General features: G+C 53.4%; 2 protein-coding genes across 2 annotated transcripts; one reads left to right on the top strand and one right to left on the bottom strand.

The window, feature by feature from the left end:
- The first annotated feature begins 27 nt into the window (after window positions 1–27).
- DNAJC16 (DnaJ heat shock protein family (Hsp40) member C16) lies at window positions 28–13,254 on the top strand. Its single transcript, XM_069782408.1, has 14 exons — window positions 28–314; window positions 1,254–1,320; window positions 2,282–2,612; window positions 3,494–3,678; window positions 5,043–5,147; window positions 5,778–5,936; window positions 6,317–6,447; window positions 6,812–6,995; window positions 7,174–7,356; window positions 7,606–7,682; window positions 8,167–8,247; window positions 8,351–8,449; window positions 8,919–9,086; window positions 9,519–13,254. Exons 1-14 carry the CDS (start codon window positions 145–147, stop codon window positions 9,913–9,915), a joined length of 2,337 nt encoding a protein of 778 aa, XP_069638509.1. The 5' UTR covers window positions 28–144; the 3' UTR covers window positions 9,916–13,254.
- Window positions 13,255–13,657: 403 nt separating this feature from the next.
- AGMAT (agmatinase (putative)) lies at window positions 13,658–16,848 on the bottom strand. Its single transcript, XM_069782409.1, has 7 exons — window positions 16,386–16,848; window positions 16,036–16,238; window positions 15,196–15,244; window positions 14,864–15,059; window positions 14,339–14,518; window positions 13,990–14,074; window positions 13,658–13,865 (listed from the first exon to the last, which is right to left on the bottom strand). Exons 1-7 carry the CDS (start codon window positions 16,745–16,747, stop codon window positions 13,792–13,794), a joined length of 1,149 nt encoding a protein of 382 aa, XP_069638510.1. The 5' UTR covers window positions 16,748–16,848; the 3' UTR covers window positions 13,658–13,791.
- Between the last annotated feature and the right edge of the window lie 2,703 nt (window positions 16,849–19,551).

The raw sequence follows: 19,551 nt of genomic DNA, 5'->3' as shown, positions 1-19,551 counted from the left end.
TCTATGGTGACGGCGGGGCGGGCGCGCCGGAAGCGGCGGCGCAGGGTGGGTGAGGGCGGCCCGTCCGCGGCCCTCGCCGGTCGCCGGTCCCCTCAGCGCCGGTGTCCGGCCACCGGCCCCGCCGAGCCTCCGCCCGCCGGAGCCATGGAGCTGGGGCGGGCGGGCCTGGCCTGGGCCGCCGCCCTGCTGCTGGCGGCCCTGGGAGCGCAGGCCGCGGCGGCGGGGGATTTCGACCCGTACCGCGTCCTGGGAGTCGGCCGGAGCTCCAGCCAGGCCGACATCAAGAAGGCCTACAAGCGGCTCGCCCGGGAATGGTACGTGCCTCCCTTCCGCCCCGGCCTGCCCCCATCCGCTCCCCCCGCCGCAGCACCCCGGCGGGATGGACAGACGGACACGGGGACGGACACACGGTGTCGTTTCGCGTCCTCTCGCTCGAGAGAGCTAGGCCGCTGCGCTTTGAGCGGCGGGTAACGCTGCTGGGGGGTGGCATTAGCCACCTTACCTGGCTGTCCGCGCCAGACGAGGCCGGGCAGGCGGTCAGAGGTGAGCCCCGGGTCTTCCTCGCAGGCCGAGAGTCATCCTGAAACCAAGCGGACACCTTCACCCTAGAGATCCATACTGTAAAACCCTCCCGGACTCTGGCTGTGGGGAAAAAACTTCTCCTCGACTCAACCGGGAACGTTTAATACGCCAGGGTCTAAGTCCCAGTTTGATACCTCAGTGTCCGAGGGCAACTCGACCCCCACGCTGGGGAAGGGGTTGGCTCCACAAATGTTGTGCTCCTCAGTTCGGTGGCATGCATCGAGGAGCAGGCTCAAGGCATTGCCTTGGAAAATAGCCTCACCCCGAGCTTTTAGAGCCTGCGTCGTTTTGCCCAAGACATCCCCAAGGGCTGCGGCAGGAGGTGTTTTACAGGAAGAACTCGGTGGATATGTAGGGCAGGAGCTGAGGGATGCATTGCTGTAGCGGGCAGGAAAGATACGCGCTCCCTCGTCCTGGGCTCGGGCCATCGGCAACACATCAGGTGGAGGGACAGGTCTGCAGGTGCATGGCCAGCGTCCCGGTGCGGCATTTTGGGATGGGGTTTGGGTAGGGAGAGCGCGTGCTGGGTATAAAATCTGATCTCAGCCTTGGGGGACGCCACCGCACACCCTAACTGTCCACGTCCCGTTCACCTCTGAACAGAGGCCGACAGCTCCCTGCGCCCCCCTGGGGAAGTGCTGACCCCTTTTTCCTCCGATTCTGCCTCGTAGGCATCCTGACAAAAACAAGGACCCGGGAGCAGAAGACAAATTCATCCAGATCAGCAAGGCCTACGAGGTAACACGCTCTTCTTGCTAAACTCCTGCTGTTGTTAAAAGTTAAGCGACCTTATTTTTCCGTCTGGCGCTCTGCACTTTTTCTGCATACGTCTGCACGGGAAAGGCACTTGACCCCGTGGAGGTGGATGCTACAGACCCAAAAAGTTTCCTCTACTTTCTCAACAGAGCGCCGCTGGATGTCACCAGCGTGACCTCTGTTGCAAATATTTTGCTACAGCTCTGCCCCGTTTTCACTAAAAAGCCTCAAATGAGGGAGGAACGGGTACGCACTGAGCCCCGCGCAGCTGGGCGGCCATCTTGCCCACGTCACATGTACATATAAGGATTTTGGGGGTGATGTAAGCAATGTTAATCACCACAGGGCTTTAGTCACTTCAAATTATTCTTTGCGTAAGTAGTTATTTGCACATTGCTCCCGCGTGGCTCTCAAAATCGGCTGCCCCAGTTTGCAGCAGCTGACCCAATGCTTCCATGGCAAGCGAGCTGAGCCCACAGAAATGAAAGTGGATCATCAGCTCCCAGCCGAAAACTGCAGTTTCTCTGGGAGGGCTTCTGGCTGCTTGGTAAAACTTTTGGCACTTTCTGATGCCCCCAGAAAACCCTCAAATGTTCAAGCAGGCGCCAGGCAAAAGCTGCTCCAGCAAAGAGCGTTAATGCTTGGACAGTGCGACGCTCAGGCTTGAGGAGCGACTGGCGTCAGAAATGGGTACGGCGGTCTTGATTCACAGGCTCCTTTTCTTTGGGCTTTGGCTTTTTTTACCCTTATTTACTGCAGCGAGCCTGGAGGCCACACAATAGTTCCCTCTTCTGAAATATTTATCCCTCCATGCGCAGCAAAGGCTGCACGTTCCCTCATAGCGCGTCCTTATACCGCTGCAGTTATTTGCTAAGGGATTGTCATCAGGGCGGTTCCCCCTCGCGGTTTCAGGCAACCGTCCCTTCTATCATCTGCTTCCCAGATTCTCTCCAATGAGGAAAAGAGGGCAAACTTTGATCGCTACGGAGATGCCGGGGAAAGCCAGGGCTACTCTCAGCACCAGCATCGCCAGTTCCACCACTTCCATGAAGGCTTCTATTTTGACGAGTCCTTCTTCCATTTCCCCTTTAATTCGGAGAGGCGCGACACCTCTGACGAGAAGTATTTGCTCCATTTTTCCCACTACATCAACGAAATCGTGCCAGATAGTTTCAAGAAACCTTACCTCATTAAAATAACCTCAGACTGGTGTTTCAGCTGCATCCACATCGAGCCCGTGTGGAAGGAAGTCGCTCAGGAATTGGAGGCACTGGGTAAGGACGAGGCCGTTTAGGCTGGGCACGCGTGCCTTGCCCAGCGAGGCTGTGGCGGTTACCTTCAGCTTTGGAGGACTGAGTTTAACCTGTAGATTTCCTCAGGGATTTATCCTAACGCTTTCCCGAATGTTACTAACCTCATAATGGATGAGGCTATACGTTAGAAATGAGGAAAAACTAGTTCCGTAGATCACAAGGGCAAGATGCCTCTTCTCCTGTCCGCACAGCAAGCGGCTTAGTCGGATGCCGATGATAATAAACAATGGCGTGGCTGAGGACCGATCACACCGCTGCGATTTTAGGCCACCATGGTAAATGCCGCATTGCTCTTTGTCCTGTGCTTGGCTGCCTTTGATAAGCAAAGATCCCTGCAGAATACGTCCTCAACTTTAGGGCCACTACCATACAGTGAAGTTTTGAGACTTAGTGAACATGTTTGGATGACAAGGAGGTATTTTGTACTCGCCCCTCTGCCCCCAGCTTCCTCATTTTCCCTGCAGATGTTGTCTGCACGCACTTCCAGAAAAACACAAACTCAACAGACAGCTGGAGACACAGGCAGCGTAGCTCCCCCTTACTAAGATTTTTCTCCTTGAGATTTTAATGTAGCACACGAAATACCAGTGGACAGAACAAAAGAGGACAGCACGTTCTCTCTCTCTCCTTCTCTCTCCCCCTGCCAGATAAAGCTAGGAGTTTTAAATAGAATGTTCAAGGATTGCAAGAGGAGGAAAGTACAGAGTTGGGAGGGACAGTCCCACAAATAACTCCTGAGTTACGCAGGGCGCTGGGCAAGGCAACCCGTCTTCAACCTCAGTTTTCTACTATGCCTTTTGGAACATTGATACATTTCACTTGAGCCTGCTCTCCTTTTTCAGGAGTGGGAATAGGAGTCGTTCACGCCGGGTACGAAAGGCGCCTCGCCCATCACCTAGGTGCACACAGCACGCCGTCTCTACTAGGGCTCATTAACGGGAAAATAACCTTCTTCCACAACGCTGTCATTCGAGAAAACCTGCGGCAGTTCGTGGAGAACCTTCTGCCAGGGAATCTCGTAGAAAAGGTATGCTCTAGTGAGACCGTCACTTGCCACTTCTTGCGTCTGACTGGATATTCACCTCTCCTTAGCTGTTTCAGTGGCTAATCTGTTAATTCAGCCCGTGAGCTGCGCCGTGTCACAAACACGAGACAATCTGACCAAGGCTGGTGAAACAAGGCGTTTTGAGAGCTGTAATTACAGCTACAAAGCCCAGAGCTGTCAGAAGCGATCGCGCAAGGTGGCTCCGTAACGCTTCTTGTGACAGGGCCAATCCCTCTACTACGCAGTTACACCAGCGACTTTGTGTGCCTGCTGTCCCCCCAGTTGTAATACCCTATGGCTGCCAGAGCTCTACAAAAGCTACCCCCAGGTTAGGAATCTGTGATTAGGCTCTACCTGCCTGCTGGATTTCACTTCCCTTCTCCTTTTTTCGAAGTTTCATCCAGCAAATTAAGGACCACTCACTAACTCGTAGGCACCGTCTGCTAAAACTCACCCGCACAGAGACCCATTGTTTGTTTCATCCGGTTTTGATTCAGACCTCTGAAACTGGAGCTGGCAGCGAGAGCCCTTTCTGAGTTATAGGTAAAACCTCCAACTAGATAAAAAATTCCTGCATTTCAGCCTTGCTTGGTTGTTTTTGGGCAGAGTCCTAAGCACCCCCCACCCCCTTTCAGTGCAACATAGCTGGGTCAGCCCCCGTAGTGCTCTCACCTGCCTGTCCTCTGCCTGGAGTCTTGTTCACCTCACCCTGTTTTCCCTTGGGGTCTTCAGCAAAGGCCACCCTTCCCAACAGACCCTTGACCTGCTGTCCTCCAGGTATTTGAGTTTTCACCCCAGAAGCAGGGCCTGCTGCCCTCTTGCACAGCTAAAGCAGCCATTTCACCTCCCACAGCCAGGCACTCATCAAAAACAGAGCCGGCAGTCCACTCCTCTCCCCATGGGCCCCTAAATGAGCTGTGAACTCCCTTTTATCTCCTTCCTCTAGGTCAAAGAGGTACCGCAGCTGAAACAGAGCAGGAGCAGGTTTGATGGAGCTCATAGGTGCCTGTTAACCCTTGGCTTCCCACTATATATATAAAGCATATGGCCCCAATGAACAGTTATGAGAAAGAAAGCAGCATCGGCACTGACTTGAGACGGCATCGACAAGAGGGTGCAATAATTTGGAGGGTTGGTGGAGGGTTGAGACTGATAGTTTTAATTCATTTCCTGTATCAAACAAGCCCAGATCAGGCATACCTGTTGGAAAGACAAACCCACAGTCTGCTTCCTGTAACACCAGGACAGCTTTTCCAGACTCAGGTCTCATTCAGACACCTAATCGTACAGCATTGCATGTGTCTGACGGCTCAGAGGTTAAACTAACATGCTGATTCTGTTTCAAGATTACAGATAAAAACTACATCCGCTTTCTCTCCAACTGGAAGAAAGAAAACAAGCCCCACGTCCTTCTATTTGATCACATGCCAGTTGTGCCATTATTATACAAGGTAATTTGATTTCTATCATTGCATTGTTGACTTGCTAATAAATCCAGCCATTCCAAAACAAAGTGCGATACGGCTGTGAGCAGAGGCGGACCAATGCCTCTAAATACTATTGACCGGCTCTAGGGGAGAGCAAGCTGATTTGTGTCGGCTGACAACGGCACAGCCAGGTGAGCAACTTCATTGGGAGATTGCTTCTCTGTGCTGCCGCAGATGTATCCTTGCTGGATGCGAAGGTGTGGGTGGGTTTTGGAGGTAGCGGCAACAGGGGCACATACTAACCTTTATTGGTAATGAGAGATTTTTGCGGCACATCTAATTTGGGTTGCCAGAAAGCCCATTTCCTAAGAAACCCCTGCTACCGTGCAAAACGTCAGGTTGTAGAATAAAGCTGTGGATCCATCAAGGCTCCCTGTACGATGACTAAAGAGAATGAGAACTGCAGTTTGGCAAGGGAGAGGAAGGGCTTTTACCTCTTGCAGCGCACGCCCAACAACATTGAAACAGCAGGAGGTGTTCTTGAAGCAAAGTCACCACAGGCACTCGGGGCAGAAAATGTTGTTTACTCTCTAACATAAACATGCATGTTTACTCTCTAACATAAACATGCACTGGTGCTTTCTTCCCATCCAGCTGACTGCCTTTGCATACCGTGATTACTTGTCCTTTGGTTATGTGTACGTCGGACTCCGAGGCACCGAAGAGTTGTCCAGTCAGTACAACATCAATGTCTACACTCCCACCATGATGATCTTCAAGGAGCACGTCGACAGGCCTGCTGATGTTGTGCAGGTATTGCTCAGAGCCCTGTCCGAGAGCTCATGTGAAATGGATGCTGAGGTTTTCTGACCGAGCTTGTGATGAGGGGTCAGTTGGTGGAGCATTTCAGAGTAAAGAGCATTCATTCTCGGCCTAAACTCGGGCTCCAGCAGAGGCAGAGCGCGACCAGTGGGAAGGAGCTCAGCATGCTTCAGCTGTGGTGTGTGACCTTTGGAGGAGGGTGGCTGCAGGTAGCTTCTCAGTCTTGGGGCCTCAAAACATCTCAGGCAATTTTAGCAAGGACCGTGATTGATGGCTGGCAGCCATCCCCAGGCTTCTGACAAGGATGTCACAGCAGCTTGACTCTCCTCATCCTGCCAAGTTCTGACCTCTGCTTTCTTTGTCCTCACCAGGCACGAGATATGAAGAAGCAGCTCATTGACGACTTCCTTTCCCAGAATAAGTTCCTCATGGTGGCCAGACTCACCAACCAGAAGCTGTTCCAGGAGCTGTGTCCCGTGAAGAAGTCTCACCGTCAGCGAAAGTACGGCTCCGTGGGTGATGTGTCCTCCCTTTTTTTTGTTCCCTGAGGCTGCTCCTAAAGCCGCCTTTTGTTTGATTCCGAGGGAGAAGGGAAATGACTGCATTGGATCGTGCTGGGTGTCTGCACCGTTCGATAGTTTTCCTGCCTTTACTAGGCATATCCTGGGACAGAGTGCAGGTGGAAAGGAGGAGGAACAGGGTGACAGGCTGGAGAGCCAAGTACATGGAAGGTGGGAGTGGGCTGCCTGGAAGCAATAAATTGCATTTCTGGCTCTTCAGGATCATTCTAGCCAGCAGAAAGGGGATGGCTGTTTCCTCTCGCGTCCAGACTGGCTCTTAATCCTCCATCTCGTTGTGTTGCCTAGGCACTGTGCAGTCTTACTTACTGGAGAAGGCGATAAGTTTGCTGAGGCTTACGAGGCGTTTTTGACTTTTGCTGCGGCCAACACAAAAGACACACTGAAGTTTGTGCACATCTATCGTGATCGGCAGCCGGAGTTTGCGGACGCCTTGCTGATGGATGAGGAGAAGTATCGGGGAAAATCAGCTGTGAGGGTTTCCTTTTTTTTTTCCCCCCTTCCTCCTTTTCATCTGTCATTCTACCTCGTGTCGTAGGATGCTGTAACTCGATCTGACACCTAAATCTGGGTGGTGATTTGAAGCGTAACATCCACCTAGTAAAGAGTACCTTCCTCTCTGACATCTGCGATGTTATTGGCTCGTCCAGGTGGTCATTTTGGAGAGACACAATAACGCGGGGAAGATCACCTATAAAATCTTGGAGGAGGCCTGGCAAGGCAGCAAAGAGGACAACTTCATCCTCCTTGATCTTCTAGACCAGCTGAGGACAGACCCCGGCCTTCTCTCTTTAGAGACTGTCCTGGCAGACTTGAATGACGAACTCGCTCCCGTAAGCGCACGGCCTTTCCAGCTGCCTAACAGCCGCGTTACCTTTTAGGGCAGTCCCATTAGGGTGATTCATGGGCATTATTTATGTTTTAAAACACCAAGGCAAGACTCTTAGAAGTCTTCTCACTTGTGGAAGGAAGCTCATGGCATGCTCCGAAGCCGATTTGGCCCAGGGTTCTGTTTAAGGGGTGGGAGTCCTATCGGGGCTCTGGGTAGCAGGTCAGTCATTTGCTTTTTTCTTTTTTAACAGATGTTCCTTATCCGATGGCTCTACTCCACGCTGGACTATATCTCAGACTGCTGGGACAGTTTGTTTCACAGTAACTGGTACGGATTGGGTGTTGACAAGTCTCGATAGGGAGCAGGATTGCTGTTTTCTGGTTCAGAGGCATAGCAGAACCAGGTTCTCATTACCAGGAATTGAGACCGTATCAACACACATAGGTGCCTGTACTCTCTCGAGATTGAGGCAAAGAGCACTGACACCACAGTGAAGTCAGCTTCTGCCTCAAGTACTGGGTACTTTGGCCTTGAGGCTGAGCGTGGACGTTACACTCCTGAAAACACACATCCACTGTTGGGTTTTGCCACTTCCGTGTTGCCTTATTTTAAAAAGGATCTGTTTTTATCCTCCTCCCTTTGGGTGGGAGCGGGACAGTGCTCAAAATCTTGATTGTCTTTAAGACCCCAGGAAACAAGCCGAGTTTCTGGGGAAACCGCGTGGTATTACAGGAGGCAGGCAGGAACTGCAAGTCGAGCAGAAACAGCACAGCTCGCGGACCTGATTGCTCTTTGCAAATCTTCCCCTCAGGCGAGAAATGATGCCACTGCTGTCCTTGCTCTTCTCTGCGCTCTTCATTCTCTTTGGCACCGTCATTGTTCAGGCTTTCAGGTGAGTGCACAGCAAAACATCCTAGGGGATCTTACGGGCCAGCCGTTAGCACCTCAGTCCAGTCTGGTGCCTTAAACATACACAAGATAATCTTCCTTCACAGTGATTCGAGTGATCCCAGGGACTCTCCTCCCTCCGAGAAGGAAGAAACCGCCGCAAAGACGGAGAAGAATGACACAAGCTTCAGCAAAGAGAGCAACAGGTTCCCTCTCTAATAATTTCTTCAGAAATGTTTTCTGCCAGAGCATTGCTTGGGGAGCCTCTGTGCAGAGAGAGCACGTGGAGACCATTAGGAGGACAGCAGAGACCTGCTAGAGCTGTGGACATAGCGCAGTCATCATGCGGGGCAGTGCGGGCGCAGCGAGGCGGGTAGGAGTAGCATTCAGCCAGGACCCAGACCAGCAAGGACAGGGGTGCACAAACAGAGCTATTGAGTGAGTCCCAGTGTGTTTGCCCCAGACAACATCCCTGGAGGAAAGGTAAAGGTCTGCCTGACCTGTCGAGGAAGAAAGATCCAAGTCTGGCCACTGCACCAGTCAAACCAGCTTTAGCTAGAGGGCATGGGGACAGCTCAGTGTAAGGGGGCGGGGAACAAGCGCACGGGTTCTCTGTCCTTGGTCGTGCCCGGCCCCTCGTTCCCCTTTCACTCGGTCACCGTTTTGTTGCCACAGGATTCCCAAAAAGGGCTTTGTCGAGGTGACTGAGCTAACAGACATCAACTACAACAGTAACTTGGTACGCCTGAGGCCGGGTCACATGAATGTGGTCTTGATCCTGTCCAACTCGACCAAAACCATCCTCCTCCAGAAGTTTGCCCTGGAAGTCTACACGTTCACAGGGTAGGCTGGGGCCCTCTACCAGCTTTCTGTTACCGTTTTAACAACTTGCATAATGCTGCTCTGACGACAAGTTAGGAGCAGTGTCGGCTCGACTGCCAGGAGAGAACGCTTCTGGCAAGCCAAGCAGCCTCTGTGCTCATCGGTGGCAATGAGCCACCGAAAACCGAGTGGCCTTTCCTGGCTGTACTCGGTGAAGGTGGCCAGACAGGTCTGGCGGTGCCACTGCTTTGGCCATACCCACATTTTGACAAACAGAGAGCACGACAGTACTGTGTGCTCGGTAATTGCCACCTGTGCCAAACTGGCTTAAAAAAGGAGCTGTGGCAACACAGCTCTGCACCTGCCCTTGTTTACAAACACTTACCTGTCTGGTAGGAATCCGGCCTGACTCGGAAGACATGCTAATCCACTTCTCCTCTGCTCTTCCCCCAGGAGCAGCTCTCTTCATTTCTCCTTCCTCAGCCTGGACAAGCACCGAGAATGGCTGGAGTACCTGTTAGAGTTCGCGCAGGATGCAGCCCCCATCCCAAACCAGTACGACAAGCATTTCCTGGAGCGCGACTACACGGGCTACGTCCTGGCTCTGAACGGCCACAAGAAATACTTCTGCCTCTTTAAGCCTCACAGATCAGGGGATGAGGGGGGAACCCCGGGATCCTGCGAGGATTACGATTCCTCGCTACACGCGGAAGCCAGAGGGAAATCCTCCTGCAGCCCAGGATCTAGATCCATTAAAAACAAATTACACAAATTGTCCTTTTGGATGGAACGCCTCCTAGAGGGTTCCTTACAGAGGTTCTATATTCCCTCGTGGCCTGCGCTAGACTGAGGGATTTTAAAGAGATTCTAAGGGACAAACTTTTTATGAAGATGTCAAGGGACAGCTCTTTCCAGGAATACGCAAACAAGCGTGACGAATGGACCTTAGGTTTTAGATGAACTCTCCTAGGGCCAGCGACTAGATAGAAAATATCTCCCCACGTCCAGAGCCCAGGAGTGCAGCCAAGCGCACCAAAATCCCCTCCACTGACTTGTCGTGCGTTTGGATGCCGTACTGCTGAAGAGCCGAGAAGTCCGTTTTTCCCTTCTTGTCCTGCCGCACCTGCTTCCCGAGTCGCCCCTGTTCCGTCTCTCGTTTTACCTCGGTTGAAGAAAAACCCGTGACTTCTCTGCCGCGGTGACTCGGTCCGGACCGAAGGCAGCCAGCGATGCGGGTGGGGTCATGGTTCTCTCTCCCATTCCCTGTGCACTTAGCCTGTGGTGCATGGTGTAACACCGGCAAGACCCTGCAGACCCTCCGAGGCCCTGCCCTTCTGAAAGGCCTCCTCCCACCAGGCAGTCGTACTTTATTGGCTTTCCCTGTGGTAAGTGATCTAGAGTATGGTCGGGAACATCTCCCTCGTAGCAAACCTGTAGCTGGGACTTGCCTGTGGTGCAGGCTAGTAGGCGATCTGCATGTTTCATGCTCCTCGTGTCATAGTTCCACACGCAGCTTCACCGGCCAAACCATAACCATGGAGGGAAGGGGTTTTGCACGGCCGTAAACACTGTAAAGGTGTTGAGCCATTTAAATGTCACATTGATTTTTCAGATGCCTTTCTGCTTCTGTCGATTTTTAGACGATCTATCCTAGAGCCATAACTTTAACTGTGTCCTCAGATTGTAGGTGTGAGCTGCTATGAGCCAGTAGATGTGTAAAAGAAACTCTACCTAGCTGCTAGGGAGTCGGTGTGGGCTCCTTTCAAACACCCTTACATCTGTAGTACAAACCAACCTTTCTTTGTATCAAGGAACCCAATTCTCTGATGATTGTATTCTTGAAACGTTGCCCCAGAAGTGCTGTATCATCAGACCATCGCTTATGTGTGAAATTCCTTTTTGGTTTAGGCGTGGGTTCAGGATGCTCAGTTTCAGCCTCTCGCCCATTTCCTTCTTGCTGCAAACCTTTGTTTCTCAATGTGCAGGCTGCTGCCTTGGTTTTTTTTGTTTGTTTGCGTTGGGCTTTGGGGGTTTTTTTGTCTTTTTGAACTCATAGGTCTGCGTGAAGCTAGAACAGTCGTAAAGCACAGGTTTGGTTTACACTTTGCTCTAGCAGTGCTCCAACAGCCATTTTCAACATCATGGGGGGAAAGGGTGGCCCTTTGTAAGGCGGAGGGAAGGCGAGCAGACTCGCGGCCGCTTTCCACTCGTCAAGCGATAAAGCAAAGCAGCAGGGTTTCTCTTCACGGCCGGAACTGAAATCCTGTGGGGCTGGTTCTTCCTTTTCACTGCGCCGGGGCAGACACTGTCGCCCTGGCTGGTCCTTGCTGCACCTCTTCTGGCCACTCCGCACAGGACCTAGGCCCCCGCGGTCCCAAGTTGCCGTTAGGCTACGGCACTGCCAAAGCACGGGGATCCGAATGGGGTGGCCTTTGCTGCAGGGCTCTGACGGTAGAGCACTTGGTCGAGCATGTGGTGTTAATGCAAAGCTTGCTCGGCCCTTGCCACCTTAGCTACCATCTTAGTGGAGCAGCCAGCGTGTAGGAATAACCATGCCAATCTCTGAGCTAGCTGCTGATCCCATATGAAATCCGGGAATGCTCAAGTTGTTTCACTGCCTACGTGACCCAGTTGCTCACAGACCCTTGGCTTGCTGCATTCCTCCCTGCCCTAGGAGTAGATTGGCATGCTTCGACCACCACAGGTATCTCAAAGGCCGTGTATAATGTACTTCCAAATAAAGGCTACCATGCTACCAACTGACCCTATGTGAGGTTACTTAATTTTAGCTCAGCGGACTCTGGGCCACAGCTTGCGCTGCTGCACGGATAAGGCACTCAAGTAGAGGGAGGGAAGGAAGGAAGGAAGGCGAAGTCTTCTCCCTGCCAAAGATCTCCGAGGCACACATGTACTGCTGAAATAGAGCGGGAGGGGAAACGAAATGCTGGCCTGATGCTGCTAGACTTTGTTTTCTTTTGGCTGGAGCAATTGCCGTAGTGCTGCACTCATGCTTCTCCTGCAGCTTGCTCTGCAGGATGTGGCCAGAATGGCCTTTAGCCCAGCGGAAGGCTCCACATAACTTTTTAAACAGTTGCAAAAGCAAAAAAATACTCTCTGGGTCTCTGCTGTCTCTTCAGCTAGTCAGAAACCAGGAGAAAACCCTTGACACGTGAAAAAAAGTGCCTAGTTGTGCTACAGCAAGGGAATTCAGCCCTGCCCCAAGTGAGACGAGAAGGCCTTTCTGGCCTTCAAAATAAATACAGTTCACGTGCTGCACACCTGTGGGAATCCTTTTTTAAATTTTCTTTTTACCACCAGTAACCTCCTCTTTTAGGCTGAGTTTTGCTTAAGGAGCACTTGCAGCAGTCCACCCTTGCCGGCTGTGGCTGGATGGGAGCACAGCTCCTGTTTAGCTGTAACTCTGCCCTTCACCGCTTTTAACCAGGTCAGACGAACTTGGCTTGTGTCGCTGTTCTATGGAAAATCTTCTTTCATGGGCCAAAGCAAACACCAAACCGTGCTGAACCCCTCGTTTAGTTAGCTTTGGTGTCCTTCGTGGAGCGCTGGGCGCTCGCTTTCTTGTAGAAGAGTGTGGTCGGAGGCTGCTTACGCTGGAGGTCTGTCTGCCCTCTCCCAGCAGTTGCAAGCCCTCACCCCCAGATCATTTCCTAACCTGCTGCCTCCAGCGGCGCTCAACCCATATCGTAACATATCATCAGCGAAACGCACTTGCGATTCTGTTATGCACATGGTGGTTGGTAATCCAAAGATTGAGAAAATTCAGTCCTAGTGCACTATTCTAGTGAACTCTGAGCGATCGCACGCCGCTCAGAAGCTGAAGCAAAGGGATACAGGCCCCCAGTCTAAAGGTTGTACCAAAACTCCTCCCTGGACCGAGTGCAGTGGGCAGCGGCCATCTGCGGCTGCCGGCCTCCGCTCTGCTGTTCACCGAAAGCCTGCCAGGAACTAGTACACTAGCGCAGCCTGAGAAGTAGGACTGAAAACTAGGTACCTATTTTGCACTTTTGATACTGGGCGGGGGGGGGGGAATTAACTTATTTGGCAAACTTGTCTTTTTTATTTTCGGTTTTGTTTTGGTTTTTTTTTGTATTTGTGAACAGGCACTGATGTCATTTTGTTCTAAGATGATTACAGATTCGCAACCAAAATAAACTATTTTAATGTGTGATGAGGCGGCTCTGTGTTTCCATGTACAAACTACCCTCATCTCCGTGTCAGCTCAGAAATTCCAGGAGTGATAAAACTGCTCCTGCTGTAGGAGATGCCTGGTTATCCCCAGCAGGCAATATGCCCCTACTCTCAGAACAGGACCCAGGCCACCTTTGGCTGCCTTCCCTTCCTCTGTATTCATTGTCCTCCTGCTGCGCCTTAATGGGAGAAACCTTTCACCAGTGACAGTTTTGCCAGGAGCCCCTACAAGCCGGGTGAGTAATTCCAGCTGGGAAAGCAGAGGCGAAACGCCATTAGCCTCATCTTTTCCTTTCCCAGGCAAACTCAAAAGCTACAGACACCAGTCAGGTGGGCTGTCCCAACCCATCTGCTACCTACAGTTTATCAGCTTAAAAATTACCTTTTCTAGCGGTAAACAGCATTTATTTCTCACTGCAAAGCCTGTGTTCACCGTGACCGGTGGAGGGGAACAGGACAGGGAAGGCCTGGGCTGAGGTCAGGGCTGCGTTGTCCCCGGGGCAGGCGGGAGCTGCCCTCATCTTGTCTTCACTCCAGGGAGAATGCAGAGCATCTCGAACAGCAGGTTTGCCCCCAGGAGGGCTGTGTTACCTAAGACAAGACAAAAAGGGGGAAACAACCAAGCCATGAATGCCCAACTGCTTTTGCCCACAGTGGTCAGCCGCCTCTGCCAGGCACACATGTCTTTCTTACTCTCAACCATCTTTAGGCTCACCAGAGACGTCATACATCGGTGCAACTTCTACAAGGTCACATCCCACTATGTTCAGTCCTTTGCAGCCACGAATGATCTCCAAAGCCTAGGAAAAAAAACAGATTTGGGATCAAGAAACACATCTGACCTAGCAGACTGGTCGGGGCTCTGTTTTCCCCACATGCAGCTAAGGAAACCCAAGCTACACAGGCCAAATCACATCAGTTCAACATTTCCTTTCCTCATTACCACTACAAAATGCTCCCTGGCCAACCCCACCCTTCGCTTTGCTGTCCTGGCAGCACGGCCTCCTTTAATGGGAGCAAAGACATCCCCTTCCCACTGGGAAACAAAGCTGCATCCCCCTTACCTGCACAGGCGTGAGCCCGGCTATCTCCGGTGTCCCGGTGCCTGGCGCATACGCGGGGTCTAGTCCATCAATATCGAAACTGATGTACACCGGCTTGTCCCCCATCTGCGTCCTCACCTCCCCCATCAGCGGCGCCAGGGACTTCCTCCAGCACTCTTCAGCCGGGACCACCCGGAAACCCTGCCGGCACACAGACACGCAGGCGCCCACTCAGGGAAAGGCGGGCAAAGCGGAGCATCCTCCTGCCCCGCCAGGGATTTCTGCGGGATAAATCCTCATCCCAGGGCCAAGCTGCAGAGGTGCACCTCGAAGCACCCTCTGCTCACCCCCACTTTCTTATTCTTCCCTCAGCTAATGGCTCGGTGCGCCGGGAGCGTTTGTCCTGCGGGCCAAGCCGCCGGCGTGGGACAACATGCAGAAGAGACATTTCTTTTCCTGCTGAAGCTAAGGGAGTATTAATGACCTGGGAATATTAATGGCAGGGAAAGAAAGAGGCGCTCTGCGCATGCCTGCAGCTGAGCTTACCTGGTCCTGACAGTACTTGTAAGGATCGGGGTCATAGGAGGAGCCTCGGATGCCGATCTGGACCACACGGCTGCAGTCCAGCAGCCCTTCCTCCACGCAGCGCCGGAACGGAGTCCCGTGGTAGATCTTCTCCCCCAGGGCTCTGTCTCCGGTGTCAGTGTGAGCATCCACATGCACAAGTCCCACAGGACCGTGCCTAGTAGAGACAGGGTGGCCACGTTAGTCGCTGTCCCGTGCGCGATGGCCCTGCCTACACCGGGGACGGCAAAGCAGGAGCCTTCCCAAGGCTCCTTCCCAGGTCCTTATTCTACATCTCCAGGTCAGAAACTTACTTTTCTGCCACCGCCTGCAGGATGGGGTATGTTACGGTGTGATCTCCACCTGCAACAGGCCAGGGAAGCGGGTGTAACACACTGAAAGAGGTGCTCAGCGCTCACTATGTTTGTTCCCAGGTGATTTTTCCCCCCCTTTGCATTTATCCTGCCTTTGTTTATACACCCCAGGGCTTCATTCCCAAAGGAAAACCTGAGGCTCGTGGGTGAAGGTTGCTTCCTCTCTCCAATTCTCTCCTCAGGAGGACCAGAGATGCACAACTGCTGCCAGGGGCAGCCCATGGAGCAGAACCCTTGACTGGGTTTATAAATAGGTGCTTGATTCACTTCCGAGGACGTTGTAACTGATAATTTGCCCCACGCTACTATATACACTCGCTTCATTTAGCGATGCCAAGCTGCGACAGCTGGACACTTGAATACGCATCCAAATCATGCCTTGTGCAAAGCAGCATGCTGCTAGGCACTCGCTCAAGCTTGAAGCTTTTCAGAGGGACACAGACTGCTCTTGCTTCGGGTCCTGCTCAACAGGACACTGAAAGCATACTGCTGACTGGATTTGTGGTTGAGCTTCAGGCTGTGCACTGGAACAGTCTCTCGGCTGACCCATTCTCGCCATTTTTGACACAAGAGGCATCATGGATGGCAGTCATTTCAACAGAGAGCGTGTAAATTTACCCACGATTTACCCATCTAGCCCATGATTTAGCAGAACACCCCCTGCAGAGGAGAGATTCATTGCTCACCTTCCACCGTGTTCAGACTGAACGAGGGCTGGAGGAGAGGGAGTTTGAATGAGCGGGGAGGCAGTGGCATGGCAGGGAGATGTGGGGTCCTTACCCAAGGTGAGGGGCACACAGCCAGAGGCCACTATCTTCTGGTAGGACTCTCGGATGAGGCGGCAGCTGTCGGGCAGGTTGTAGAGGTTCACGTTCACGTCCCCGATGTCAGCCACCTGCAGGGAGTCGAAAGGCGCTGCCCCGGTGCTGGCATTGTACCTCCTCACCATCGCCGACTCGGCCCGGATCTGGCGCGGACCGAACCTGGGGAGACAGCACAGCCGGGAAAAGCTACTGGGCAGAGTTCCCGATGCCAGCACCACGCACCCAGCGCTCCTCTCACGGGAGGAGAGCTGTGGCGGCCAGCCGAAGCAATGCACCAGCTTCCCTGGCACCACAGTTAGCCCTTACCTGGCTCCCGGCCGGTTGGATGTGCCCGTGTCTAGAGGGACGCCAACGAAAGCTGCATCCAGTCCCTCTGCCGACGCCTGAATGGGCAGCTTCATCATGGAGCAGACCCCCACAGGCCGGGCCACGAACTGGGCACTGGGGGGCACATTGAACTGCGAGCCCCAGCGGCAAGGGGCCCCGTGCCCCAGGGCCGGGGGCCAGAGGAGCCCCATGGATGCACCGGGCGAGGAGCCAGAGGCAGCCGGGGACCACGGGCTGCGGTGTGGGGTGGCCGCCGCAGCAGCCGCAGACAGCTTGCGAGCGCAGAGCCCGGCTTCCCAGGACAGCAGCTGGCTGCAGCCGGCCCAGAGCAGGCGCCTCATCCTGCCCCAAGGGCTCCGACCCTCCACCCCACACGGAGCGGAGCGAGGGGTGCTGCGGAGAATGTTCCGTCTCGGCTGGAGTGCCGCAGCCAGGCAGAGAGCCAGCCGCCTCCACCATCCCTCCCCTCCGCCCTCCCCGGGGTTCAAAGTGCGGCCGGACACCCCGCTGCTCGGAAAAGGGCAGAGATTCAGCTCAGGCCTCGCGTTCCCCCTCCCGGCCACCCCCTTTCCCCACGGCACAGTCTGCTTCCTGGCAAACACCGGGAACAAACGCGGCAGCAAGGGGCTTTGGCTCGAGCATCTCCAACAAGAGCCTGCCTAGGGATTAGCACAACAGGGCAAGAGGGACGCGCTGGGAAATGTTCCAGTTTCGCTCCCCTCGGGCGTTAGCAGAAAGTAAGGCAGCATTTCTTGCGTTATACTTTTAAACTGCACTTTACAAAAGCACCCGGAATGCTGAAGAATCATAAAAATGCCTCATTAACAAAAGGCAGGCAGTGAGAGAGAACAAAAAAAAGTCTAACCTCAGCAGAACCGTAGACAGACAAAATGCAAGCAAAGAGAAGTGATAGTAGGGATTTAAGAACCAGAGGCAGTGCTGTGGGACAAGCATTTTAGGCCTTTTTTAAGGACAGAGAGACGAAATTAGATGATTTCAAGGGGAAGCAAATTTCAAATGTCTGGAGTTAACCAGCACAGATCAAACCCTGCTTGGCCTAATAACAACACACTTGAAATCCGATGGCTCCGGCTCCCAATTCTGCTTCCTACTCATGTAGCAATTGGACCTGGGAGGAAAATCAAGGGGAAAAAAAACCCCAGAGTATGTTCACAGCAGAACGCCTGCACCAGACAGTTGGTTTGGATAAGGAATATGTGTGCATTCCACACCCAGTACCGCAGGGACAAGGTAAGTCTCGGCACGTCAATAAGCCGACGTGATGGGTTGACCCTGGCTGGACGCCAGGTGCCCACCAAAGCAGTTCTATCACTCCCCCATCCTCAGCTGGACAGGGGAGAGAAAAATATAACAAAAAAGCTTGCAGGTCGAGATAAGGACAGGAGAGATCGTTCACTAATTACCGTCACGGGCAAAACAGACTCAGCTTAGGGAAAATTAGCTCAATTTATTACAAATCAGCCAGAGTAAGGTAAATGAGAAATAAAACGAAATCTCAGAACACCTTCCCTCCACCCCTCCCTTCTTCCCGGGCACAACTTCACTCCCGGATTTCTCCACCAAGCCCCCCCAGCGGCACAAGGGGGACAGGGATGGGGTTTACGGTCATCACACGTTATTTTCTGCCGCTTCACCTCCTCAGGCGGAGGGCTCATCACACTCTTCCCCTGCTCCAACGTGGGGTCCCACCCACGGGAGACAGTCCTCCACGAACTTTCTCCAACGTGGGCCATTCCCACAGGCTGCAGTTCTTGACGAACTGCTCCAGCATGGGTCCTTTCCACAGTGTGCAGTCCTTCAGGAGCACACTGCTCCAGCGTGGGTCCCCCACGGGGTCACAAGTCCTGCCAGAAAACCTGCTCCGTGGGCTCCTCTCTCCACAGATCCGCAGGTCCTGCCAGGAGCCTGCTCCAGTGCAGGGTTCCCACGGGGTCACAGCCTCCTTCGGGCACCCACCTGCTCCGGCGTGGGGTCCTCCCCGGGCTGCAGGTGGATATCTGCTCCACCGTGGACCTCCATGGACTGCAGGGGGACAGCCTGCCTCACCAGGGTCTTCACCACAGGCTGCAGGGGAATCTTCGCTCCGGCGCCTGGAGCATCTCCTCCCCCTCCTTCTGCACTGACCTTGGTGTCCGCAGGCTTGTTTCTCTTACATGTTCTCACTCCTCTCTCTGGCGGCTGTTTTCTCCCTGTCCCAACTTTTTTCCTTCTTAAAAATGTTATCACAGAGGCGTTACCACTATCACTGATTGGCTCGGCCTTGGCCAGCGGCGGGTCCGTCTTAGAGCCGGCTGGTGTGGGCTCGCTCTCTCTCGAACACAGGGGAAGCTTCCAGCAGCTTCTTACAGGAGCCACCCCTGTAACCCCCCCCGCTACCAAAACCTTGCCACATAAAACCAATACAGCCGAGCTGCACCTTGCTGACCTAACCAGCTCTTGCTGGCTCAGAGAAACAGCAGAACAGCAGCAAGAGAGGTCGGAGCGGAGATCTATCAGAAAAGCGACAGTATTTACTCTTCAAAAAGCTCCAGAGACAGAGTGACAGGGGCACAGAGCTCACACAAGAGTGCATGCACAAACCCAAGGCAGCCATCCCAGTTACGCGCCCGTAGGGACAGCAGTTGTACCCGGTATTAATGGGTGGGGGTACTGGTACCACCCCAGAGTGCCGAGTGGGGGTACCGCTACTACCCCGGAGTACCAGATGGGGGTACTGGTACCACCCCGGAGTACCGATGAGGGTTACGGGTACTACCCCGGAGTACCGGGTGGGGGTACCGGTACTACCCTGGAGTATCGGGAAGGGACGTCAGGCCTAACCAGGTGCACCAGGTAGGGATACCAGGCCTACCCTGGAGGGTCAGGAAGGGAGGCCGGGTCTAACACCGCGCGCCCGTAGGGACAACAGGTGAACTCCGGCGCATGAAAAAGTTTTCCGGTAGAACCCCAGAGTACTGGTGGGAGAACCAGTTCTATCCCGGAACGTCGGGTAGGGACAGGGCCTAACGCGGAGGGTCCCAGCCATCCCATGTGCTGCAAGAACTCAGTATCTAAGAAAAAGCAGCAGTAGCTGCTTTGGTCAGGGTCAGGTCAATATTAAAAAGTTCTTTTTCTGCAACTTTTT

The sequence above is a fragment of the Haliaeetus albicilla genome, chromosome 4, assembly GCF_947461875.1.
Source record: "Haliaeetus albicilla chromosome 4, bHalAlb1.1, whole genome shotgun sequence".
Lineage (NCBI taxonomy): Eukaryota > Metazoa > Chordata > Aves > Accipitriformes > Accipitridae > Haliaeetus > Haliaeetus albicilla.
The sequence above is the reverse complement of the archived record's forward strand: the minus strand, read 5'-3'. Positions and strand labels throughout refer to the sequence as shown.

What these genes read in the sequence shown, in the direction of transcription:
- DNAJC16 (XM_069782408.1), top strand. Translation starts at nt 145, where the DNA reads ATGGAGCTGGGGCGGGCGGGCCTGGCCTGGGCCGCCGCCCTGCTGCTG. An exon ending in TCAGGAATTGGAGGCACTGG is followed by an intron (nt 2,613 to 3,493) that starts GTAAGGACGAGG and finishes CTCCTTTTTCAG; the next exon opens with GAGTGGGAATAGGAGTCGTT. An exon ending in TTCAGCAAAGAGAGCAACAG is followed by an intron (nt 8,450 to 8,918) that starts GTTCCCTCTCTA and finishes TTGTTGCCACAG; the next exon opens with GATTCCCAAAAAGGGCTTTG.
- AGMAT (XM_069782409.1), bottom strand. Translation starts at nt 16,747, where the DNA reads ATGAGGCGCCTGCTCTGGGCCGGCTGCAGCCAGCTGCTGTCCTGGGAA. An exon ending in TCCAACCGGCCGGGAGCCAG is followed by an intron (nt 16,239 to 16,385) that starts GTAAGGGCTAAC and finishes CTGTCTCCCCAG; the next exon opens with GTTCGGTCCGCGCCAGATCC. An exon ending in CTGTGTGCCCCTCACCTTGG is followed by an intron (nt 15,245 to 16,035) that starts GTAAGGACCCCA and finishes GGCCTGTTGCAG; the next exon opens with GTGGAGATCACACCGTAACA.